General features: G+C 44.9%; 1 protein-coding gene across 1 annotated transcript in view; it reads right to left on the bottom strand.

Annotated features, from left to right (window-relative positions):
* LOC126456475 (uncharacterized) overlaps positions 1-27,916 on the bottom strand; it is a 341,682-nt gene that overhangs the window by 183,152 nt on the left and 130,614 nt on the right. The window contains exon 2 of the mRNA XM_050092226.1: positions 27,216-27,322. Within this exon, the coding sequence (XP_049948183.1) occupies positions 27,216-27,314 (99 nt within the window). The 5' untranslated portion in view covers positions 27,315-27,322. The remainder of the gene's footprint in view (positions 1-27,215; positions 27,323-27,916) is intronic.

Here is a 27,916-nt window from a genome sequence, read left to right as displayed (position 1 = left end):
ACTAGCAGTGGCGGGTATATGAAACACCTTGGCGGGGGAGGAGGGGGGGGGGGGGAGCGGGAGGCAGCGTAGTAGTTGTCGTTGCACCACTAGCAATGGAGAATATACACTCATGCTCATAAATTAAGGATAATTGCAGAATGTGGTGCCACACAACGTGGCACTACACAAAACTGGGGCTAATAGCATAGGCCATAGGGAACATACACGACACAGATCTGTAAGTCCACAGTATTGGTGATAAATTGAGAAAACCTTCCCGAAACATATGTGCTACAAAACGCGACTGTTTCCTGCGCATGTACCTCGACATCAATATGTGATATGATCACCATGCATAAGTACACAGGCCGCAGAACGGGTTGGCATACTCTGGATCAGGTGGTGAGCAGTTGCTGGGGAATAGCCTCCCATTCTCGCACCAGTGTCTGTCAGAGCTCTTGAAGTGTCGTAAGGGTTTGAAGACGTGCAGCGATACGTTGACCGAGAGCATCCCAGACGTGCTCGATGGGGTTTAGGTCTGGAGAACAGGCAGGCCACTTCATTCGCCTGATATCTTCTGTTTCGAGGTACTCCTTCACGATGGCAGCTAGGTGGGGTCTTGCGTTATCGTCCATCAGGAGGAAGGTGGGACCCACTGCACCCCTGAAAACGCGGATATACTGGTTCGAAATGACGTCCCGTTACACCTGACCTGTTACAGTTCCTCTGTGAAAGACATGCAGGGGTTTACGTGCACCAATCATAATCCCACCCCACACCATCAAACCACGACCTCTATACAGGTCCGTTTCAAGGACATTAAGGGGTTGGTATCTGGTTCCTGGTTCACGCCAGATGAAAACCCGGTGAGAATCACTGTTCAGACTATACCTGGACTCGTCCGTGAACATAATCTGAGACTACTCATCCCAATGACCATGTACTGTGTTCTTGACACCAGGATTTACAGGCTCTCCTGTGACCAGGTGTCCGGGCGAATAAACTATGTCTGTTCAGTCGTCTGTAGACTGTGTGTTTGAAGACAACTTTTCCAGTGGTTGCGGTGACAGCGGGGCTACCTGCAGTACTCCATGGCCGTCTGCGGGCACTGATGGTGACATATCGGTCTTCTTGTGGTGTTGTACATTGCGGACGTCCCGTGCTATAGCGCCTGGACACGTTTCCTGTCTGCTGTAATCGTTGCCATAATCTTGAGATCTCACTTTGTGGCACACTGAGGGCCCGTGCTACTATCTGCTGCGTTTGACCGGCCTCCAGTCGCCGTAGTATTCTACCCCTCATAACGTCATCAGTATGTGTTCTTTGAGCCATTATCAACACACAGTCACCATTAACGCGTCTGGAAACGTCTGCACACTTACTCGGTGCACCGTACTGTGACATGCACCAACACACCTTTGCGTATGTGGACTGCTGTCAGCTCCACCATGCGACGACCGCAGGTCAAATGCACCGCATGGCCATACGCTTGGGTGATTTAAACCCGCAAACCGCCCACCAGAGCGTTGTTTCACCATGCATCAGCATTATCCTTAACTTATGAGCATGAGTGTACAAACGGCGTGAGGGGACGCGGAAAACAGTGCAGTCGCTCTCGTATTGCGGAAACGGAGCGGTTTATCTGACGTCGGAAAAGGACATGATCACTGACTTTCGGGCTAAGGGTGGAAGCATATCCGAAACGGCTAAGTCTGTAAACTGTTCGGATGCTGCCGTGTTAGAAGTAAACCGTGAAGGGCAAAATGACGCCATAACAAGTCGTTTCCGAGGTAACTGTGGTGCACCAGGGACTATACAGGACAGGGGTGAACAACGGCTCCGGAGATGTGTCCGGGCGAATAGACTTGCAGCTGTTGAGCAACTGACCACCCAGATCAACTAAGGGGCTACCAACAGTGACTCCTCAGTGACCGTTCAATGAACTTTGGTGCGTAGGAACCTTCGCAGCAGGCGCCTGGTTCAGGCATCCACGCTGACTGCTGTTCATCGGCGGCAAAGGTTGGAATGTGCACGCCATTGCAGCAACTGGACGTCCAATGTGTGGCGCCAGGTCGCCTTTTCAGATGAATCACGTTTTATGCTCCATAGGACAGATGGCCGTTGTTGTGTAAGGCGTGAAACGTCTGAGAGAAGCCACCTTGCAAGAATCGTCGGAAGTGTCGAGGCAAGGAGGGGCGTTATAGGCTGGGGAATGTTTTCGTGGCATTCCCTGGGTAATTCTGGAAGGTACAACGGATCAAAAGAAGTATGCGTCTATCCTTGGAAACCATGTTCATGTATACAGTTTGTTTTTCCTCGGCACGATGGCATCTACCAGCAGGACAGTGCAACGTGTGACTCAGCTTGCGGTGTACCCTGTGTGGTTCGAGAGCACCAAGATGAGTTTACCGTACTGCCCTGGCCACAAAATTCCCCGGATTTAAAATCAAATCGAAAATCTGTGGGAACACCTCGATCGGGCTGTTCGCTCCATCGATCCTCAAACGAGGAACCTAGCGCAGCTTGCGACGGCACTGGAGTTTGCGTGACTCCATATCCATGTCGGTACTTTTCGGAGCCTCCTACACTCCTCGTAGCGTTCCGCGCTGCAAAAGGGTTTTGCTTTTGACAGGTGGTCACTTTAATGTGACTGAAGAGTGTAGTTCCCTGTACCAAAGATTTTATCTGAAGACGCTGTTAAAATAAAACGTGTAACCAGGAGCATTTATAAAAAGGATGCAGCGGTAAAGGCAAGAGTGTATTAATGAGCCAAACATGGTCGCAGATCCGCTGAAAGACTGTGTCAACAGTAATCAAAAACGTTTGTCCCTTACTACATTTTCGCTCTTTATGAAATAAGACTTCAGCTTTGGGGGTAATGAAACTAATAAAACAAACATAATTAGTGTTCTGAGTGATCAACAAGAAAGGTTTTAATACCTAACGTCAGATATTTAACACATTGATCCACTTCTAAAGTAACCAAATGTCTGAAGCTGTTTTATGCAAGGTAGTTCGACTCTATAAAGAGTACGGGAGGGTTTAGAGATACTGTTAGTGTGCATTTCGTGGACAGGTTTAGGTGCCTTTATTGATGAATCTCCTCCTACGTAATCCAATAATCCAATACCCCATCAAATTCTGAACCTTTTTCGACGAGAATTTTCAAAAAATGGCTCTGAGCACTATGCGACTTAACAACATCTGTGGTCATCAGTCCCCTAGAACTTAGAACTACTTAAACCTAACTAACCTAAGGACATCACACACATCCATGCCCGAGGCAGGATTCGAACCTGCGACCGTAGCAGTCACGCGGTTCGAGACCGAAGCGCCTAGAATCGCACGGCCACACCGAGAATGTTCGCAAGCCCTCCGTCGACTGATCGATCTACATTGGTGTCCAAAATTAAAGCAACAAATCGCTATTTTCCCATACTCCAACTGACGGTATAATCATACAAAGTCTCAACAGATGTCCGTACGATCGTGTTCTGCATGGGAGATGACATTCCGTTCAATGGGGAACCAGGTCAATGATGAAGTCAGGGCACCTATCAAATGGGGTAGTGTTTGGCGGGTAGTCTCACATCGGGGTGTGCACAGTTGCAGACGGTGCAGTATGCCACAGAGATAATGCCTACCAGACTCTCTGCGGTGGAGGGCCAAACAAAGAATGGAAGTAGGACAGTCGCAGACTTATGCGGCTCGATGGCTTAATGTCAATGTGATGCCAGTTTATAGAGACCGAAACTGTATCGCGAAGACCAGGACAGGGACGACCACGCGTGGCATCAGAAAGAGAACCGTTATTTAGCTGTTAGGGCAGGTAGGACGTTACCGCCTTAGTACTGCGCAGCAACTGGCATCTGACCTTGCAGCATCCACTGGACCTGTTGTACCGAGGGAAACGTTGTACAGACGGCTTCGGTAGAGTGTCCTTTATTGTCTGAGACCTGCTGTGTGCGTACCTCTAACGCTTGTAAACAGAAGTAAAGGCCTAGAGTGGAGTCGTCAACATGCCACCTGGACAGTCTAACAGTGGGCCAATGTTCTTTTCTCAGATGAGTCCCGATTTGGTCTGGGCAATGATTCTCGACGGTTTCGCATCTGGAGGGAACGTAGAACACGATTTCAGCACCCAAACATTGTGGAAAGGGACCGATGTCGAGTATGATCCCCAACGGTATGGGCAGGGATTACGTTGACGACTCGAACACCTCTTCGTGAAATTGTACAGGTGGATCGGCAAGGTTTAACTGCTGTCAGTTATCGTGATGAGAACTTGGTTCCTCATGAGCGGTTGTCACGAGGTGCTGTGGGCCCAGACCTCGTACTGGCGGTGGATAATGTTTGATCGCATAGAGCACAGATGCTCGATGTTTTCTTGGAAACGGAAGCTATGGCACACATGGCGTGGACTGCTCGCTATCCCGATTTGAATCCCATAGAATATGTCTGGAATGCACTAGGTAGATGTGTTGCATCACATCACCATCCACCAACCACTATCCAAAACTTGTGAACAGCTCTGCAAGAAGAACGGGCGTCATTGCCTCAACATGTGATTGATGACATCATTCACAGCATACCCCGTCGTTGTCGGGCCTGTATTGCTGCCAGAGGTCACACCCCATACTGAGGACATTAACCAGTTGTCAGAATGTGTGCGCAAATCCGTTACGTTGGAAAAACCGAAGAACATTTTTGTCTACCGTTATGCATGTTACAGATGTTTACGTTGTGCATTTTTCACATTGTTTCTCCTTCACTATCACCCGTTTATATTGTTCTGTGGCAAAATAAACGCAATCTTCCTAAATTTCCGTTTGTTCCTTTAATTTTGGACACCGGTGTAGTTTCTACGTGTGACGAAAAATCTCTTGGAATTAAGATGCAGTGGATCCTTTTTCTGAACATTCGTTCGGCTTTGCTAGAATTGCATATTATTGCGTGATGTATTAAAGGCATTTACTGAATTTCCTGTAAAGAATGATGAACTGTGAATCGAAGGTGACTGTGTATACATTGCTTTTCAAGTTCGTGGCTCCAGTTTTACTGCGGAGGACAGGAGTTTTTTTATATAAAACAAAAACAATTTGCAAACACGTACCTCAAAGGCAAATATGCGTTTTCTACCACAGGATAGTTATCCTAAATACTCAGTTTAGTGACTTATTTGGAAATAATCAACAATCAGTAGCATACAAGACATTTAATTTCGTTAATCGGTTTCAGGCACTCAGTGTCCTTCTTTAGAAGGTTGTAACTATCGCATTATTTGCGAGTGTTAACAATAAGTTGCATGCAGCAGACTTCTGTGGTCATGTACGTGTGGTTCAGAGTGCCTGTACAGCACTGCATGACCACAGCAATGCGCTGCATGCATCTTACTGTTAACACTCGCAAATAATGCGGTAGTTACAACCTTCTAAAGAAGGACACTAATTGCCTAAAACCGATTAAGGAAATTAAATTTCTTCTATGCAACTGATTGTTGATTATTTCCATATATACAACTACAACTGCTGAAGATAGATAAAATACTGATCTTTGGTTTGAATAAGTTTTGGTTTGAAAGTTTATGGGTGAACCAATAACAAATAGGCTCTGCCAAGCACTGGATAGGGATTCGCGCAAGAGCTCTTGTATCCAATGGTCCGCTGCAAGACAGAAACGTGAACATGCTAGATAGGATTTCGACTGTCGCCTAACACTCGAGTGGTTGAGTACAAGAATAGATTGTCAGACGTACTTATGTAGAGAGCGAATTACAGATGTAACAGCAAGGTGACAGAGATCTGACAGATAAGATATCGAATGAAAACGCACACGGTAGTGGAAATTTTCTCTGATTTCTATCAGAGAAAATTTAAATACAGACGTCACTGAATATCTGTAAGAAATGAGAAAAAATGTGGATCTCTGTCACCATTATCGTCATCACGATTGTCGTCGGTCATGGATTAACTTATTCTTCGTCCGTCTCTCAATTACCAACCGATTTTCTCTCTGCTTTGTCATCCAGTTTTATGGAGTTAACTCACGATATCTGCGTTTCTTTGTCGGTCATGTTAAATTTTTGAATTTTCTTAGGATCTCACTGCATATGTGTATACAAGTTGACCACTCTTTCCCAAACGTCAGTGTCGGTATGGCCACTCTTGTGTGTAATTTCGTAATTATTTAAGAGCTTACCTTATTTACCTACGTTACTAATGATTGTGCCACAGACTTGTTGATACTATCAGAGCTATTTCTCTACTTTTCTGTTTTCAAAATATGAGATGCCGCAGCTCAAGTAGGTAACACGCGATGCTTTTTCCTCGATATATGCAGTAGTATTTTTCACCAAACTGGTTTCTCGCCATAGTATGCCATTACTTTTTTTTGATTTCACATATTTCAGTGACTTTACTTTGCAATAACATAGAATCTGTGTAGAAAAATATGAGCTTGTTTCATCTAGGAGGATTAACTCATCACCAAATAGAGAACCGTCAATAAAACAATTATTATCTATACAGATTTCTTTGGGCAGATGTGGACATCCAAGTTATGAACTTCAGATTAAACTGAAGAAATAGCTGAAGAACGGGAATCAGGAGATGAGACCTGGATAAACTGGAAGGACCAGATGTTGTTGAGACCTGAAAATGGGAGCATTGGACAACGATTGACAAATAAGGGAGAGCAATACAACAGAAGTCGAATGGGTACCTGTGAGAGATGATATAAACAAGACAACAGAGGATCAAATATACAAAAAGAGACAGCCGTAGTATAAGTAACTGGATAATACACGAGACATTGAATGTAGCCGTCAGTAGAAGAATATATAAAAATGCAGGCAATGAAACGGTGAAAGGAAATATAGACGTCTAAAAAAATGAGATTGACAGAAAACGCAAAATGGAGAAACAGGAATGGCTGGAAGACAAATGCAATGCTGTAGAAGGATGCAGTCACTAGGGAAAAGATAGAATGTCACACAATTAAAAAGCAAACAGGCCTTTGGAGAAAAGAGAAGCAGTTGTATGAATATTAAGTTTTCAGATAGCAAGGCTTTACTAAGCAAATATTGGAAAGCTGAAAGGTGAAAGAAATAACAGAAGGGCTTTACAAGGCAAGTGAATTTGCCATTATTATAGAAAAAGCGGAAGCAAATGAAGGCGATATGGGAAATGTGACAGTGCGAGGAAAATCTGGCAGAGCACTGAAAGAAACAAGTAGAAACAATGTTCCTGTAGTAGACGACATTGTCTCGGAATTATTGACATCATTTCGTGTGCCAGCCATGAAAAAACTATTCTAACAGGTATGCAAGATGTACGATACTGACAAAACACCCTCAGACTTCCAGAAGAATACAACCGTTCCAATTTTCTGGGAAGTCAGGTGCAGATAGGTATGAATGTTACCTATAACTAACTTTAATAATCCGTGGTTGCAAAACACTGACAGGGATTATTTGCAGGATAGTGAAAATTTGGTAGAAGCGACCTCCGGGAAGACGAATGTCGCTTCCGGAGAAATTTAGGAACACGTAAGGCGATACTGACCTTACGACTCATCTTAGAAGATCGTTGATTGAAATGCACGGTTGGAAATTCTGAAGGTGTCCAGGGTAAAACAGAGGCAGCGAAAAAGTTATTTACAATTTATACAAAAACCAAACTGCAGTTATAGCAGTGGAAGAACATGAAAAGAAGCAGTGGTTGAGAAGGGAATGAAACTGGGTTGTAGCCATCCCAATGTCATTCACTCTGTACATTGTTCAAGCAGTAAAAGAAACCAAGGAAAAATTGGGAAAGGCATTGAAGTTCGCGAAGAGAAAACAAAAGATTTGAGGTTTCCCGATGACACTGCTATTCTCTGTGACTGCAAAAGATGGTAAGATCGATTGAACAGTATTGGTAGTGTCTTGAAAGGAAGACATAAAATGAATAATAGCAAAAGTGAAACTGGGCAATGGAATGTTGTTATCTTTTGTACAACTAGTAAACAGCCATCAGTTGCTATTTGGAAGGTTTATTAAAACCATTTTACCGTGGTTTCAGCTTCTATAAAACCAGAAGCTTTCCTTTGCGCAAGCGCTGTGTACGAGCAATTGTGAAAAAAAAGTCTACAGTTAACAGCGAATATGATGCCCTTTAAGAAATTCTATATGACTGTGAACCCCAATCCCGAGAAGTTAATCAGCAAGAAAAGGGTTTCTGAAAATGAGAAATTTTTAATGGTAGGAACTCTTATCTGAAGGAATTGGTCCGGAATATAGCCTTGCAAGGAACTGAAACTAGAACGATTAATTGTACAGACAAGAAGAGAATTGAAACATTTGTAATGTGGTGCTACGGGAAATGGTGAGGATTAGAGAGGTAGGTCGAATAATCAGCGACGAGGTACTGAGTGGATCTGGAGCCAAAGGAAATTTATGGCACAACTTGGATAAACTGATGACATTAGAATAAAGCAGGACGGAGATACTAATAAGATAGAAAGTGTGAGGGCGTGCCATGAGGCGTGCCTGGGCAGGTAGGAGCGCTGTGACGGAAGGCCAAGGACCCGTGTTCGAGTTCCGGTCCGGCAAACAGTTTCAATTTGTCAGGAAGCTTAGTAAGATTAAAACGGAGGAAAACTGTTTGTCGCAGTTTCATTCTACTGTTACTTTAATCTACGCACCGAGATTGTTTTGAGATAAACCAGTACATTAATCTTTCGGAATCATTTATGTGAAGGGTTTGTGCTTCATGATGTAGCAAAGGAAGTTATACCAACTTATTTTCTTTGTTCAACTTCCCTCATTTACCTATTTAGAACCATTAGGACTATATTAAGTGATTTTTTTCGTACCAGGAGTACGGGAAGGACTACCGCATACTTCAACAGAGTTTTCAGCGAAGGAAGAGGAGATAGTCGTGTTTTGTGGCTATTGTCAAAGAGATTCCGTGATTTGTGTTCTTTGAATGATATGCTTAAAAACTTAATTCCAATATAAAAATTAATTCTGTGTAACACTACCGGTACTTAAACGAATGAACACAACAGAAGAGACGAATGGCTGCGTGTGACACTAGCAGTTGAAAGCCAGAACTGTGAGCTGTGTTGAATCCAGAGTCATGTGTTTGGGCTATCGTGGGTCACCTTCCAACAAAACACAGTCTAGAAATACCTGCCCTTGACTCACCTCACGTGCTGTGTATGCGTGCACTGCAGCCTATATTTCTGCGTTTAAACTGACTGCCATTCCATAACCAACGAGAAGTTTTAAACACAGTTTGGGAGGATATGCAGGCGACATAGACGAGTACACACCTCAAAATTAATGACGTGAATCTGAATATGAAGCTTTCTTCGTATAACCAGGCGACTGTAGGTGAGCCAGAAGATGATCTTCAACATAGACCGGTAAAAGGAGCACAAGAGAGAATAATTTTATAGCGAAGGCTAAAATTTTGGCAGTAAGAGGAACCGAATCAGCATCAGGTAAGATAGACACCAAGTAAGGAAACAGATCAACAAATATCTGACGATGGTCAACAGAATATTTTTTAAAAAAGGATCTGTGTGGCACGATCAAGGGAATCATTAGAAAGCCGGCCGCGGTGGCCGTGCGGTTCTAGGCAATTCAGTCCGGAACCGCGTGACTGCTACGGTCGCAGGTTCGAATCCTGCCTCGGGCATGGATGTGTGTGATGTCCTTAGGTTAGTTAGGTTTAACAAGTTCTAAGTTCTAGGGGACTGATGACCTAAGATGTTGAGTCGCATAGTGCTCAGAGCCATTTGAACCATTGGAACCATTAGAAGTAGCAGACGAGAGACAACGCTAAAATTCTATAAAGAAATGACAGTGAGAACACAGTTTTATTGATTTGAAGTTCTGAGAAGAACAAAAGAAAAAAATCAGAAGAAATACAGTGAACAGACAAATGTCTTAGAAGAGAGACAGGGCACACAATACTCGATAGGCACGGAATTGAAGGTATCAGGTAAGAACTACAGACGGCGAAGAAAGAAAATACTGGAACAAATTAAAGGAACGCGTTGCAAAACTGTAATCTATGAAACATTTAATTAACATTGGCCGATTGAATAAAAGATTATACAATGTATGACTTTTACGACCAGCGTCTTCTTCAGTCAAAACTTCCGGGCTCAGAGGCCGTGGTCGATCACAGACTCTCAGACTGGAAGTTTTAAGTGAAGAAGAAAAGATGGCCGGATGAAGAAGTCTGAGGGTGGAGCAAACCAGAAACGGCTTACATCTTGATGATGATTATGAACGTATCTCTAAATAGAAATATTCAGCCACATACTTTTAATGACTTTGTGTGTGTGTGTGTGTGTGTGTGTGTGTGTGTGTGTGTGTGAGTGTGTGTGTGTGTTTGTGTGTGCGTGTGTGCTTTACAAGTGACATATGCAGCATCGTAACGCGTGTCAACAATGTGACTATCATATAAGTAATTCCAATAAAGACACCGCGATTCCCTGTGCCGCCGTTCAGTTAGAATAAACAGTCTTATTTAATTGCGCACTCCGCATCTGTTTCGACACGTGCATCACTGGCAAGCGCACCTACAATATAACAACGAACGCCTGTGGGACACAGCTCGTAAAATGTGTGCAACTGAACTGGCCGTAGCGTCATAACATAAAATAGGTGAAAAGCCATGCGCAGTTTCTTACATGGTAGAGAACATTCTTACATTAGGTGAACGCCAAAAATAGGATCACAAAAGATTTGTTTATAGGTACGCACGACGTTGGAAAATTTGTGGTAAGTTCTATGGGACCAAAAAACTGTCATCGGTCCCTAGGCTTACACAATACTTAATTTAACTTCAACTTACGCTAAGGACAACACACACACCCATGCCCAAGGGAGTACTCGAACCTCCGACGGGGAAGAGCCGCGCGAACCGTGGCAAGGCCCCCTAGACCGAACGGCTACCCCGCGGCACGACCTTGCATATGATGTATACAAGATATGTACAGTGAACACTAAGTACAGCACAAATGGAATAAAAACCCATGCTACGATCAGAAACAGCGAGGAAATAACCTCGAGTTACAATACTGAAGCGCGTTGATGGAAGTGTCAGGCGACGAAACAAGTAGCTTACAAAACGCTTGTTCGTCCGATTCTTGAGTATTGCTCATCAGTATGGGACCCTTACCAGGTTGGATTAATAGAAGAGATAGACATGATCCAGCGAAAAGCAGCGCGATTCGTCATGGGGACATTTAGTCAGCGCGAGAGCGTTACGGAGATGCTGAACAAGCTCCAGTGGCGGACACTTCAAGAAAGGCGTTACGCAATACGGAGAGGTTTATTATCGAAATTACGAGAGAGCACATTCCGGGAAGAGATGGGCAACATATTACTACCGCCCACATATATCTCGCGTAATGATCACAACGAAAAGATCCGAGAAATTAGAGCAAATACGGAGACTTACAAGCAGTCGTTCTTCCCACGCACAATTCGTGAATGGAACAGGGAAGGGGGGATCAGATAGTGGTACAATAAGTACCCTCCGCCACACACCGTAAGGTGGCTCGCGGAGTATAGATGTAGATGTAGATAAGGCGAATGGAGGATTTGATTGAGTTCAGTGACATATGCAAAAATCAATTTTATTATACAAGTAAGCTACGATGTACACGAGCCACCAAAGGCAACATATGACTCCCCTCATATATGAAATCAGCAGAAGGGATTCCCTTAATAATCTTAGTGAGATTTACTTCAGTTTCCACAAAATATAGCTTGGTGCTCCAGTGGCCATCTTGCAAATAACTACCCCCAAAAATATACAAAGTAAGTACATCAGGCCACGCGATTTAGAAGAAACATAAGATATGAAAACAATAATTATTAACCATTAAACTTCGTCCTGCCCAGTACAGGGATTTACCACAACAAATGATATCTAATCGTCATGGTTTGGATCCCTAGCGGCGTTCCTCTTTAAAAAAAAAAATCCCAGGTCGCACCCGCAACAGGGCAGTATTAGACACTAGCGACGCACAATGCTAGTCACTACGGTTTTCGTTTACATTTCTTAGCGCCATTTACCTTTGCATCTGTATTGGACTCTAAATATCTACATAACAGCGCAAACGTCGACGGTGTACCCTGTACGAGTGTCTTGTACAGAAACAAACTTGTTCCATTCCCCAATGGTACTTGCTGCTTACAACAGCGACGTCCAATTTATTCTTCCCCCTCAAACTTGCATTTAATATTGTTCTGCTGTGTCCAGAGTTTGCTCTGCCGGCACCGTTGGTTGTATGTTACCGACGATACGGAATACTATCGATAGGTTTACTGACAAGGAGTTGGCCGACATGAATTTCGTGTGTGGTTTCACTGACAAGGGGACGCCACAACGTTTGGAACGCGGATTTACTGCAAACGTTGTACACTCGTAGTACTCCATGAGGAGAACAAAATGTGTAAGCAGTAGCGCGTACTTCTCAGGCGTTATTGAGAAAATCTCAAGATAATTTCGGTCGTCAAATATATATATATGCGTGGCCATTTTTACCATGAAGCGGCTGCAGCTGAGTGGCACCGGCGCGGTAGCTCAGCGTGTTCGGTCAGAGGGTTTAGTTACCCTCTGCAATAAAAAAAAAACTGAGTAAACGGATGAACGAACAACCTGAACGAGTGTCATCGGACGTCCGCCACGAACAAATTCAACGAACAACATATAGAACAAAAAATGAGATAAAAAAGCGTGTTCGATCAGAGCGATAGCTATCCTTTCTAATAAAAAAAAAATACTGAGAGAACTGATCAACGAACAAACTGTACGGGTGTCATCGGACGTCCGCCCTGAACAAATTCAACGAACAATATAGAACAAAATGTTTTTAAACAAAAAAAGTGGTTTGCGTTCAAGCCGCTGGATCGCTGGATTGAGTTCCGTTCGTCAGTTTTTTTTATTTTCAACACAGTCATTTTCTTTACTATTTATATTACAATTGATATAATGGGAAAAATACGTGTAATTGGATGAACTTTTATTAAATTTACAATGTTATTTGGCAGTCTACTAATTTTTATTATCACAAATAATATAATATTCGTAACTATCGCCTTGTAAACGACCAAACGTATAAAGTGATACTGAAAATGTATGCTTGTCCGTGTCTTCAAAACTGTTCGTTTTAATCGAAAGAGAACGAGAAATTGCTTCTCAGAAGACGCTATTAAAATACACTCGATACTGCATAACCAATTACCAGCGCCGATTTTTAAGGAAATACTGCGTTATGCATGCTTTCCTTCCAAATTATAGTCTGAAAGAGAGGTTTTTGAAAATGTTAACGAGGTTTGTTTTTCCACGCAAAACGTCAAAAGACCTTCCGTATGCGGAAACATAGCATTTATTCAATGCAGCTGGTGCCGTTTAATTTTATGTTTTCCATGTTTTTACGAAAAATACCATCCTGCAACTTGTGCTCGTAATGTCGAAAGCGACGATTAATTCTACATCTTTCGAAAGCCGTCGGTGCCGGTCAAAACGTGGAGGTAACAAGTCGTTTCGGGCTCCATCCAGGTATAAGGGATATATCAAATCACGGACAAGCATACATTTTCAGTATCACTTTATGCGTTTGGCCGTTTAATAGTCGATAGTTATGAATATTACATTATTTGTGATAATAAAAATTAATAGACTACCAAATAACATTGTAAATTTAATAAAAGTTCTTCCGATTACACGTATTTTCCCCATTATATCAATTGTAAAATAAGTATTCAAGAAATAGACTGCGTTGAAAAAAAAAAAAAAAAAAACAGACGAACGGGACTCGATCCAGTGACTACGGGGCTTGAACGTTAACCACTTTTTTTTCATGGCAAAAATGGCCACGCCCAGGTATCGCATTCGGGAGGACGACGGTTCCATCCCGCGTCCGGCCATCCTGATTTAGGTTTTCCGTGATTTCCCTAAATCACTGCAGGCAAATGCCGGGATGGTTCCTCTGAAAGGGCACGGCCGACTTCCTTCCCTAATCCGATGAGACCGATGACCACGCTGTCTGGTCTCCTTCCCCAAACCAACCAACCAACCAACGCCCAGGTATATATTTGACGACTGAAATTATCTTGCGATTTTCTCAATAACGCTTCAGAAGTACGCGCTACTGCTTACACATTTTGTTGTCCTCATGGAGTACTACGAGTGTACGAAGTTTGCGGTAATTCCGCGTTCCAAACGTCGTGGCCTCCCCTTGTGAGTGCAACGGAACAGCGACTCAACTACGCTACGTTGACATGTTTCCTAAATGACGGCAACCACATTACACTGCGTTGGCTTCGTCTGAGGGCTGTAGCACTGCTCCGTTTTTTCCGTCGAACATTTTCGTGATTGCATATCGCGGCTTTTTCATTATTGTTAAGCGGTTCTTACACAAAATTGTTGAATGTTATAACAAACCGAATAAGTAATAACTACAATGACGGGAAAAATGGCAACACAAGAAAATGATTATTGTTAGTAAGGATTTTTCTGGTATACGTTTGTATAGGTATCATATTTAAGTAATTAACTTTGTAAGATCACTGGATAACGTAATCGCGAGCTAAGCCATTGCAAATGTGAAATGGGAGGCACACTAATAACAGGTGTAACTGCCAGAATGCTGAATGCAACCATGCAAACGTGCACGCATTGTGTTTTACACATTCCGGATGTCCGTTTGTGCGGTAGTATTGCTCTTGGTCGGTCAGTACAGCGACTGTTAACGCTGTTTGTGGATGATGCTGGAATTGTCGTCCGATGATGTCCCATATGCGTTCAATTCGAGACAGATCTGGTGCTCGAGCAGACCAAGGAAACATATCGACACTCTGTAGAGTATGTTGGGTTACAACAATGGTATGTGGGCGAGGGTTATCCTGTTGGAAAACATCTCCTGGAATGCTTCTCAGGAATGGCAGCACAACAGGTCCAATCACCAGTCTGACGTAGAAGTTTGCAGTCAGGATGCGTGGATAACCACGAGAGCGCTCCTGCTGTCATACGAAATCACACCCCAGATCATAACTCCAGGTGCAGGTCCAGTGTGTCTAGCAAGCAGACAGATTGACTGCAAGCCCTGGAATGGTCTTCTAAGCAACATACCACCCGTCACTGGCACCGAGGCAGAACCGGCTTTCATCAGAAAACACAACAGACCTTCACACTGTCCTTCAATGAGCTCTCGCTTGACGCCACTGATGTCGCAAATGGCGGTGATTTGGGGTCCGTGAAATGTACGCTACAGGGCGCCTGGTTCTGAACTTTCCTTGAAGTAACCGATTTGAAACAGTTCGTTGTGTCACTGTGGTGCAACTGCTGCTCAAATTACTGCTGCAGACGCAGTACGATGCGCCGGAGCCTTACGCCAAACTCGATGGTCTTCGCTGCTGGTAGTACCACGTGGCAGTCCGGAGCCCGATCTTCTTGCGACCGTACACTCTCCTGACCGGCGCTGCCAGCATTCACCCTCGTGGCTACTTTCCTGCCAAGTCTTTGTGCACTGTCGCAGAAGGAACATTTAACTTGTCTTAGCCCTATTACACGACCTCGTTCAAATTCAGTGAGGTGTTGATGAAAATTGGTTCAAATGGCTCTGAGAACTATGGGACTTAACATCTGAGGCCATCCGTCCCCTAGAACTTAGAACTACTTAATCCGAACTAACCTAAGGACATCACACACATCCATGCCTGAGGCAGGATTTGAACCTGCGTCGTAGCGGTCGCGTCGTTCCAGAATGCAGTGCCTAGAACCGCTCGGCCACACCAGCCGGCTTAGGTGTTGATAACGGCAGCTTTGTCCCCTTAAAGGCATTCTTCAGTAACAGCGCCTCACCACGCCCTAGCTCAAAGGTAACTGACGCTAGTGGCAGTTGCAGCGTGTATTTAAAGCAAACCTGTTTTGAATCCTCATAGCGGCACTACCAGCGCCACCCTTATGCGACTGGCGCGAAATTTGAATACACATCATCAAAAAATGGCTCTGAGCACTACGCGACTTAACTTCTGAGGTCATCACTCGCCTAGAACTTAGAACTAATTAAGCCTAACTAACCTAAAGACATCAGGCACATCCATGCCCGAGGCAGGATTCGAACCTGCGACCGTAGCGGTCGCTCGGCTCCAGACTGTAGCGCCTAGAACCGCACGGCCACTCCGGCCGGCACACATCATCTTTCAGAAGTAGAAACACACGTAGTAACTTTGGTCTATCTCGCATAACTCCTTCCTGGTGCTGTGATTTTTATTTTCGTCAGTGTACGTTATTATTCTGTAACGAACCACCGGTGCTTTATGCCAAAGTATTCAGAAGCTATCTATGAAACACATCTGAAATTTTATAGGCGTACGTGGGGTTCAGCTTCCTCTAGACGTATACTCCACCAACCACCTAATGGTGTCTGGCGGAGGGTACTTTGTGCACCAATGTCATCCTTTACCCGCACCAGTCGGGGATGTCCTAGGTGGGGAGAATGATTGTTCGTGTGACATCGTGTGGGTCCGAACCTCTCCAATTTTACATTCATGGCCTACTCGCGAGATATACATAGGAGGGAGTAATATATCGATTGGCTCTTCTAGGAACGTACGTTCTCGGAATTTCAACAGCACGGTGTCCAATGCCTCTCTTGCAGCGCCTGCCACCGGTTTGACTGAGCTTCTTCGTGACGCTTTCGCCATTACAAAAGGAACCTGTAAAGAAACGCGTTGCTCTTCTTTGGATCTTCAGTATTTCTTATATCAGTCTGATCTGGTACGGATCCCAGACTGACGAGCAAAATTCAACTATTGTTCAAAGGAGGCTTTTGCAAGCTTCCTGCTTTGTGGATGGACCACAGTTCCTGAGGATTCCTTCCCTGAATATCAGTCTGGCGTCTTCCTTACCTGAGATTATTTTTATGTGGTTGTTACACTTTAAATCGCTCCGTACACATACTCCTAATTATTTTATGGACAGTTTTTGATGTTGCTGAGCAACAGTAACACGATAATTTTTAAATGAACACACCGCTATTTGACTGTATTGTTTTTTATTTAATTACGACCCAGGTTTCGGCCTTTTATGCCATTTTCTTTATATATCTTTTGTATACCAAAGTAAACCTGTTTTTATTAAATATGACGTGCTCACACTATCATTTACTGATCTTTTTACAAGATGATGATTTTACATATTTCATGGGGAGCGAATATTTTTCTTAATTTATGGACGATTTTGAGCTTGATGTTCTACAATATATGTTAATGACATAAAACACAGTCGCTTGAAAATGGCATAAAAGGCCGAAACCTGGTTCATAATTAAATAAACAACAATGCACTCAAATAGCGGTGTGTTAATTTCAAAATTGTTTTAGGGATGTGGCCTATAGTTTATACACGTGCTCGTATTGGAATCAGATTTGTTTGTGTCAAGACTCTGTGTGGGAAATGCACACCGTAAAGACGGCTCACCAAAGAACATATATCAGAGGGTCTTCACTCATAATGAATATACAATTTCCAAAGTACGTAATACCGACACTGCATCTAACGAGTGGTTGAGGAGGGAGCGGGGGGGGGGGGGGGGGGGGGAAGTGATCACAATCATTCTTGACAAACTGCCTGTTGGCTTCTGTGTCGAGTTCTTCGGCGGACGTTCGTCTGATGATTTTTCTGACATTTCGCCATCACGAGTGGCTGGCACGGTCGAAGTTTCACCCTCCATTGCTAGTGGTGGACTCGAGCCGAGCTCGCGGCCGCATACACTTGTGCCTGGCGCGCCAACATCCAAGGGCTTCTCCGCGGTCATTTTCAGTGCGGTTCTCCTGCTACCTGCAACGGTCGTTCACTGCAGCGCGGAAAGCAGGGATCCGTTTGCCTTGAGGCTTTCTTCTTTCTTGTTGGAGCTATCCTCGTGTTTGTATATTTCTGTAGCTTCTCTGAACAAGCGGCTGTGATAGTTCTTCTCTGCAGTCAGAACTTCCGTGTCGGCGTATTTTACTACGTGGTCGGTCTCACACAGCACGTGCTCTGCCACGGCCGATTAATTACGACCCAACGACCCAACGATTAATTACGACCCAACCTGCAATGCTGCTTATCTTCTGTGATCCTGGTGTTGACTGATCGTGCAGTCATTCCAACATAAACTTTTCTGTATGTGCATGGTAAGCGGTATATTCCCGACATTGCCACTGGGTGCCTTTCATCCTGTGCCGATTTGAGACACTCTTTGATCTTCTTCGTCGGTTTTAAAATAGTCTTTACGCCGCGTTTGCGCAATGTACGCTTGGTTCTGTCCCTCACTCTAGGAATGTATGGCAAAAAGGCCATTGGAATGACTGCACGATCAATGAACACCAGCATCACGGAACACAAGCGACATTGCAGGTTGGGGCAGGTGGAGAAATCAGCCATGGCACTGCACGCGCTGTGTGAGGCCGACCACGTAGTAAAATCCGCCGACACGGAAGTTCTGGCTGTAGAGAAGAGCTATCATATCCGCTTGTTCAGAGAAGATATAGAAATACGCAAACACGAGAATAGCTTCAACAAGAAAGGAGAAAGGCTCAATGTAAACGGATCCTGGCAGACGATCGTCACAGGTAGCAAGAGGAGAACCGCATCGGAAACGACTACGGAGAAGCCCTTGGACGTTGGCGCCCCAGGTACTGTACATACATTCTGCGGCCGCGAGCTTGTCTCCAGTGCACCATCACCGAAGGAGAGCGAAACATTGACAATGCCAGCCACTGGTGCTGGTGAAACGTCAGAAAAATCATCAGACTAACGTCGGCCAAAGAACCAGAGACAGAAGCGGACAAAGTTTGTCAACAAGTGGACACGAAAGCCTTATCATTCTTGTACAATCGTTCTTATTAAGACATCGTCTAAACATACGAGCAACGCACATCAGGGCGAATAGAAAAACGATGACAACAAGTAGAACAAGACCGAAAACTTTCATCACAAACAACAACCACACAGATTAGGAGATCGTCTCAGGTCACCATCGGCAGCTGTCAATACAATCACGGTTCGCCCCCACGGCTGACGCAGTACAAATACAAAATAAATGTACAAAATAGAGAGCGCGATTGTACATTACTTAGGGAACGATAAAAAATCAATTCAGAGTGAACGATCGTGAATCAATTGAAATTGCATAGTTACATTCTTAAGTGCGTTAACGACGCTACACGTAGGAAAGCGAAGTGTATCATAATAACTGTGTTCAGACAGAGCCTAAGAGTAAGCAGGATCCATCAAGAGAATACGCAGATGAACAGTAAAAGACATAGCAGCTGCCGGCCGGTGTGGCTTAGCGGTTCTAGGCGATTCAGTCTAGAACCGAGCGACCGCTACGGTCGCAGGTTCGAATCCTGCCTCGGGCATGGATGTGTGTGATGTCCATAGGTTAGTTAGGTTTAAGTAGTTCTAACTTCTAGAGGACTGATAACCTCAGATGTTGGTCCCATAGTGCTCAGAGCCATTTATGACATCGCAGCTGAATATGAGTAGAAGAGGTGTTGCTTTTGTAATCAATAAGTCAAAAACTGATCTGATGCCGCTTTCCAAGCTAGCTTACCTTGTGTATATATCTTCATATCTGCAACTTGCAGCCATTTGAATATGCTTAATGTAGTCAAGCCTCAGCGTCCCTCTACAACATTTACCCGTCCATCCACACTCCTTCCATTAACAAATGAGCCATTGCTTCATCTCTCTGGATGTGTCCTATCAGCCTATGAAATGTTTCTGTCAGTTTGTGCCACAGCCGGCCGCGGTGGTCTCGCGGTTATGGGCGCGCAGTCCGGTACCGCGCGACTGCTACGGTCGCAGGTTCGAATCCTGCCTCGGGCATGGATGTGTGTGATGTCCTTAGGTTAGTTAGGTTTAAGTAGTTCTAAGTTCTAGGGGACTGATGATCACAGCTGTTAAGTCCCATAGTGCTCAGAGCCATTTTTGTTTGTGCCATAAAGGCCTTTTCTACATAATTACATTAATTTAAAACTTGATTTGTGGCATGTGGAATGTTGTGTTGGTGGTGGACTGCTCTGAATAATTCACGCTTTATGGGCGGCCCTTTATTAATTTTCTGCTTCTGTTGCATTTTGGCGTTTCTGTTATCGATGTACATTGGCAGTTTGATGTTGTTTATGTTGAAGTTATCACGGAGCATGTCTAAAATACGGATATTTTTGTTTCGTGACATTCTGACTGGACGTAAATTCTGTACAGTAGTGAATTTTGGCTGCAATGAGAGATGAACTACAACCCTTCTGTAGACAACTCTTTCTTGAGTTTTTGCTGTTATAGCATATTGGTGTTTTTATTATTACCTGTAGCCTAGTGATGTCTAGATTAGGTGGGAATGCGACAGTTTCATTATGAGTTAACGATGTCACCAAATATGAAAGCAAAAAACTGGTTGGTTGTGGTGACAGGGTGGCCTGTAGCGTAGTTCGAGGCCTAGTTTACGTTCAGAGGCAATAGTTTGCTTCTGAGTTGGCGAGCCCAACGAATGCGAAAGCCGGAAAACTGATTACGTTGTCCTTCTGAGGTGTAGCGTACCCCAAAGTCAATGTAAGAGTGATGTCTGTAAATCTGTGACAGTATTGGCAGTGATAAGTGGGTATTAATATAAGTTCCACTAATAGCTTTTTCTGCGTTGCACAGACTCTTGTGATCAGACCACATCGACTGGGGTGGTTCTGCGTGATGGATCTGTTTCGCCGAAATCACAAAAAATATATAAATAAATTGTCAAGCGCATTTATTTTCGGACTTGAGTTCGTTTCCAATTGTCATATAAGAGCAACCCATAATGCTGCATTTGGTGTTCTTCTAAGTAGACAGTTCGATCTGACTCCATCGTGTTTTCTGCTATGGCAAAAAAAAAGGTTAAAATGGCTCTGAGCACTATGGGACTTGACATCTGAGGTCATCAGTCCCCTAGAACTTAGAATTACTTAAACCTAACTAACCTAAGGACATCACACACATCCATGCCCGAGGCAGGATTCGAACCTGTGACCGTAGCTGTAGCACGGTTCCAGACTGAAGCGCCTAGAACCGCTCGGCCACTGTGGCCGGCTCTGCTCCGGCCTTCTAAGGAGTTCGCAACAGGAATCTTGTCCTTATGGAACACGAAAGCAATGTAGTGAAATAGTGTATGTCGCCCGGTTTTATAGCCAGGAGCAGAAAGTGTCCAAAGTGTGATGGTGATATGAACCTTATTTGCTGTACAGAAGGTAAACATAGGGAGCAGTGGAACTGTAAAAAGACTGATCAGAGAATTAGTTACAGCATTAGAAAAAATTCGTGGTTTGAGGGAAGCAAGTTAAGTATCGCAAAAATTCTACAGTTATTTGTCGCTGGGTCAACCAACGAAAGTGAGAAACTTGGTGGCGACGAGTCTATGTTTGGAAGAAGAAAATACGGCAGAGAGAACAGAAAAAACAGGAAGGAGGGTTTTCGGGAAAATCCAAAGAGGAACCCACAAGTGTTTTTTTCAAAGTTGTTCCCAAATGTAACGAAGAAGGTGCTGCTTAGTATCATCCTTCCAGGAAAGGCTGTCATTTCAGACTCTTTTTGGTTGTACGAAAGGTTGAACGATGAAGGCTATAAGCATATACTGTCAACTATAAACTGATGTTTAAGGATCCCGAAACGGGTGCACACGCAAACAGCATCGAAGACACCTGGCCGGTCATAAGGAGACCTCCTCATGGAAACAGACAGTGCAAAAAACTTTTTGAAAGGTGTTAGAATGTGTGTGACGCAGACGATACAGTCAAAAAGGAGAAAAGGAGGGTTTGTTTGTGGGTTATAGAGAGAGTGCAGCCATGGTGTACAAGTCGCAGCGTGATTTGCTGGTTTCAGTAAGATCCCGGTGTTATTATTTTCATTTTTTCTGGAAATCTTTCCTTGTTTTTGTATTTTTATTTTCTTGGAGATGTTGCCCTTCTTTGTAAATAAATAAAAGGTCGTTTGTTTTTGTTGCATCCGTTTCGCTTCCTTATCATTAGTGGGCTGTAATATATGGCGTTTCTTGAATACAAGGAAGCGAAATATGTGTAGCACAAAAATAAAATCTCGTTTTGCTGCTTAGACAGGTCACATCCCAAAGAACATAATATCACTCGTGTTAAATAGTTTATTATGTGTTTTTTGTATCTGTGTTTCTCCACGAAACTTCAGTCCCATTGTACTAACTATACGCACTACGCTAAAGAATGTGAAAAATGCAATAATTTTTTACCCACTCTTGAAACCGAAACGTTCTTATTGGCTTCACGAATCAGCTCTTCCGCCATCTTACATTCCATTCACTGTCCGCAGCAGGTGTTACCAGCACACGCTTTACGGTAATAACACTTACGGACGCCTCCTCTAGCATTACCTTTCCTCAACAGAAGTAATCGATACCAGTATTATTTTTCGAATTTTGAACAGGTCAGTATTATCTCAGTTGCTTTTCTGAAAACTTTCATGCAATTTTAAACATAGTATGTTATATTTCAAGCTAAAATGTATGAAAATTAATTACTTTACGAAATTTTTTAGCCTCGATGTTATAGTCGATAAGTACTAGTTCTGAATGTACAGTTAAAATTATTTTTTGACACATTTGAAATTACGAACTACTGGCATACTTAAAATTTCTATTATTAATCACACAATCCTGTACTGTTTACTATGTTCATTTCTGGATTCATTTATGAAATAATAATGTAAATTAATAATATAACGAAAACTAGTAGGGACTCATTTGTTAAGAAAAATTGTAAACTCTTTGGAATATTGTTATTTCCGCAGAGTATGAGAGTCGAAAGCATGCCTCTGATGTGATCGGACGTACACTCCTGGAAATTGAAATAAGAACACCGTGAATTCATTGTCCCAGGAAGGGGAAACTTTATTGACACATTCCTGGGGTCAGATACATCACATGATCACACTGACAGAACCACAGGCACATAGACACAGGCAACAGAGCATGCACAATGTCGGCACTAGTACAGTGTATATCCACCTTTCGCAGCAATGCAGGCTGCTATTCTCCCATGGAGACGATCGTAGAGATGCTGGATATAGTCCTGTGGAACGGCTTGCCATGCCATTTCCACCTGGCGCCTCAGTTGGACCAGCGTTCGTGCTGGACGTGCAGACCGCGTGAGACGACGCTTCATCCAGTCCCAAACATGCTCAATGGGGGACAGATCCGGAGATCTTGCTGGCCAGGGTAGTTGACTTACACCTTCTAGAGCACGTTGGGTGGCACGGGATACATGCGGACGTGCATTGTCCTGTTGGAACAGCAAGTTCCCTTGCCGGTCTAGGAATGGTAGAACGATGGGTTCGATGACGGTTTGGATGTACCGTGCACTATTCAGTGTCCCCTCGACGATCACCAGTGGTGTACGGCCAGCGTAGGAGATCGCTCCCCACACCATGATGCCGGGTGTTGGCCCTGTGTGCCTCGGTCGTATGCAGTCCTGATTGTGGCGCTCACCTGCACGGCGCCAAACACGCATACGACCATCATTGGCACCAAGGCAGAAGCGACTCTCATCGCTGAAGACGACACGTCTCCATTCGTCCCTCCATTCACGCCTGTCGCGACACCACTGGAGGCGGGCTGCACGATGTTGGGGCGTGAGCGGAAGACGGCCTAACGGTGTGCGGGACCGTAGCCCAGCTTCATGGAGACGGTTGCGAATGGTCCTCGCCGATACCCCAGGAGCAACAGTGTCCCTAATTTGCTGGGAAGTGGCGGTGCGGTCCCCTACGGCACTGCGTAGGATACTACGGTCTTGGCGTGCATCCGTGCGTCGCTGCGGTCCGGTCCCAGGTCGACGGGCACGTGCACCTTCCGCCGACCACTGGCGACAACATCGATGTACTGTGGAGACCTCACGCCCCACGTGTTGAGCAATTCGGCGGTACGTCCACCCGGCCTCCCGCATGCCCACTATACGCCCTCGCTCAAAGTCCGTCAACTGCACATACGGTTCACGTCCACGCTGTCGCGGCATGCTACCAGTGTTAAAGACTGCGATGGAGCTCCGTATGCCACGGCAAACTGGCTGACACTGACGGCGGCGGTGCACAAATGCTGCGCAGCTAGCGCCATTCGACGGCCAACACCGCGGTTCCTGGTGTGTCCGCTGTGCCGTGCGTGTGATCATTGCTTGTACAACCCTCTCGCAGTGTCCGGAGCAAGTATGGTGGGTCTGACACTCCGGTGTCAATGTGTTCTTTTTTTCATTTCCAGGAGTGTATTTTTATATTTTTGCGAGCAATGTAATTTCGACTTTGTTAACGTGAAAAATCAAAAGACTGTATGATATACTAAAATGCAAGAACAACCTTCAAATTTATTTAGATCAAGCCAGCCATGAGGATCTAAAATGTGACATTTTCAGCTTCAGGAATCTGATCCCTACACAAGAAGAACTTGAGCCAAATCTGCATTACAAGCTAAGTAAACTAGAAAGTTTATTGTTGTCTTTGCTCCTCTAAAATCTTCATAAAATGTGGACATAAGTTGGAATTTTTTCCCTATGGGACCAAACTGCTGAGGTCATCGGACCCTAGGCTTACACACTACTTAGGTAATCTAACTTAAACTAACTTACGCTAAGGACAACACACACCCATGCCCGAGAAAGGACTCGAACCTCCGACGGGAGGGGGGGGGGGGGGGGGGGGTGCGCGAACCGTGGCAAGGCGCCCTCAGACAGCGCGGATGGAATTAGGAAGGAGGGGATTACAACGTGATCCAAGCCAGATAGTAGGTACTGTTTTTTTTCCGCGGTCTTGCTTTGTGCTCATAGTTGGAACTACTTCTACATTACCCGTGGGTGGATTTGTGTTGATAACTTTTTGTGTGCTCAGCTGGCAATAAACCATGTTCTTCCTGCCACTATATTTAACAAATTCAGACCAAATGTAGCTTGTATTTTGAAGTTCTGCAACCTCTATGCTCGATTAAAGGCTCCAACATTCCACGCTCCACCCTGTAGAATTCCAGTTTTGTTTCTTCTGAAGACTGTATCCTACTGAATATACCTCACCCGTGTAGCCGAGTAGAGAACTATTTTAGTCCGTAGCACTATCGGTATACCATACAGTACAGACGTATATCTTCGGAAAACACGGTAGTGGCTGTAACTCCCCCTTACTTTGAGTTGTCCGCATTAGCGACATACACTATGTGATCAAAAATATCCGGACACCCCAAAAAACATACGTTTTTCATATTACGTGCATTGTGCTGCCACCTGCTGCCAGGTAATTCATATCAGAGACCTCAGTAGTCATTAGACATCGAGAGAGAGCAGAATGGGGCGCTCCGCGGAACTCACGGACTTTGAACTTGGTCAGGTGATTGGGTGTCACTTGTGTCACACGTCTGTACGCGAGATTTCCACGCTCCTAAACATCCCTAGGTCCACTGTTTCCGATGTGATAGTGAAGTGGAAACGTGAAGGGACACGTACAGCAGTATAGCACAAAAGCGTACGGGCCGACCTCGTCTGTTGACTGATCGCCGACAGCTGAAGAGGGTCGTAATGTGTAATAGGCAGAGATATATCCATGCCATGATACAGGAATTCCAAACTGCATCAGGATCCTTTGCAAGTACTATGACAGGCGGGAGGTTAGAAAACTTGGATTTCATGGTCGAGCGGCTGCTCATAAGCCACACACACGCCGGTCAATGCCAAACGGCGCCTCACTTGGTGTAAGGAGCGTAAACATTGGACGATTGAACAGTGAAAAAATGTTGTGTGGAGTGACGAATCATGGTACACAATGTGGCGATCCGATGGCAGGGTGTGGGTATGGCGAATGCCCGGCAAACGTCATCTGCCAGCGTGTGTAGTGCCAACAGTAAAATACTGAGGCGGCGGTGTTCTGGTGTTTTTCATGGAGGGGGCTTGAAACCCTTGTTTTGCGCGGCACTATCTCAGCACAGGACTACACTGATGTTTTAAGCACCTTCTTGCTTCGCACTGTTGAAGAGTTTTTTGGGGATGACGATTGCATCTTTCAACACGATCAAATACCTTTTCATAATGCACGGCCTATGGCTGAGTGCTTGCACGACAGTAACATCCCTGTAATGGACTGGTCTGCACAGAGTCCTGACCTGAATCCTACAGAACACCTTCGGGTTATTCTGGAACGGCGACTTCGTGCCAGGGCTCACCGACCGACATCGATACCTCTCCTCGGTGCACCACTCCGTGAAGAATGGGCTGCCATTCCCCAAGAAACCTTCCAGCACCTCATTGAACGTGTGCCTGCGAGAGTGGAAGCTGTCATCAAGGCTAAGGGTGGGCCAACACCATACTGAATTCCAGCATTAACGATGGAGGGCGCCACGAACTTGTATCATTTTCATCCACGTGTCCGGATACTTTTTATCACATGGTGTAGCAACACCATACTGGCTGGTGTTCCAAGTTGAGATCAGTCAGTCATAAGGACTCTTGCTCCTGCAACTTTAATGAAAGCTGACGCCCCTGTTCAGGAACCATATCTTAGCCTGGCCTCTTCATAGGTACCTCTCTGATGCGATTACACCCACAGTAATGCTACGTTATCATCGCTCACAAGGAGCCCCATCGCGCCGTGGGCGTACAGTCTCACAAAACGTTGCAGTCTGAAACATCGCGCCGGCCGCGGTGGCCGAGCGGTTCTAGACGCTTCAGTCCGGAACAGCGTGACTGCTACGGTCGCAGGTTCGAATCCTGCCTCGGGCATGGATGTGTGTGATGTCCTTAGGTTAGTTGGGTTCAAGTAGTTCTAAGCTCTAGGGGACTGATGACCTCAGTTGTCAGAGCCATTGGAAACCTCTATTTTTTTTTTTTTTTTAACATCGCTCTTAATGAATCTCCGACTAACAGAGTATGTGACATAATGATCGCCTCTCCCTCGTCGTTCCCTCCATCCTTTCACTTTGTCCCTGACAGACACTTAGAGCTTATAATCATGTGACGTTGCGATGGCACTGGTAGTATCGAGGCTGCCGAAATGAACATCTCAGAATCGGCATCCGTACATAGGGACCACTTATGTGTCTATTACAAAAGAGGTGACGTCAAAGAAGAAAGAAGAAGAAGAGCTTGAGAGACGATATTACTTAGGTACGAGCAGGTTACGTAGATATGAGCTGAGGCCGAGTTGGAGGCCTGTTTACCTGGTCGCTGCAGCTGACGTTCTTCGGCGTCAGCGGACACTCCAAGCCGGCAGCCGTCCTGACACTCGTCGCTATGGTCAGCAAGAGCAGCGCCAGCATGCTCCGCCCTGCAACATCATCAACAAACAACGACACGTCACTCACCAGGCTCAACAACCACACCTCAGACAGTTATGGTTCCAAATGGCCCCTTCAGGTACCAGTTGTGTACAAAATCGATGTGGACACATTCATTGTATCCTGTGGTGTCGCACAGTGTCGATACCACACCAGGCAGAACGCATCGCGAGGTTTGCAGTAAACCGTGTGACGGCCTCGCCAATCCGCGGCCGGCTCGAGTACACACCTCCTGCTGCTTGTGCACGTAGCGTCACCACCGAGCTGGCATAAGAAGACGCCGCAACGGAGCCAGCACAGTCAGCTAGAAGAAGCAGCCGAGGCCTCAGCAGGGGTAACAGCAGTTTCTCTCTATTGCGATTATGTGTAACGGCTGGACTTTGCCTAATGGTCTCTTTAGAAGTTGCTGTTCCAATTTGAGGAAAGTCACTGTACCATTCAGATTACTTGTCCTTCCAATCACTTCCGCTTTCTTTTTAAGCGTCTGCCCCAAGAGCTGAATGGTCAGCGCGTTGGAAGGCCATGCAAGTGGTGCCGGGTTCGATTCCCGGCTAGGGTGGAGATTTTCTCGCCTCAGGGACTGG

This window comes from Schistocerca serialis, chromosome 2 (assembly GCF_023864345.2).
Source record: "Schistocerca serialis cubense isolate TAMUIC-IGC-003099 chromosome 2, iqSchSeri2.2, whole genome shotgun sequence".
Classification (NCBI taxonomy): domain Eukaryota; kingdom Metazoa; phylum Arthropoda; class Insecta; order Orthoptera; family Acrididae; genus Schistocerca; species Schistocerca serialis.
Note: the sequence above shows the minus strand (reverse complement) of the source record. Positions and strands in the feature narration are given on the sequence as shown.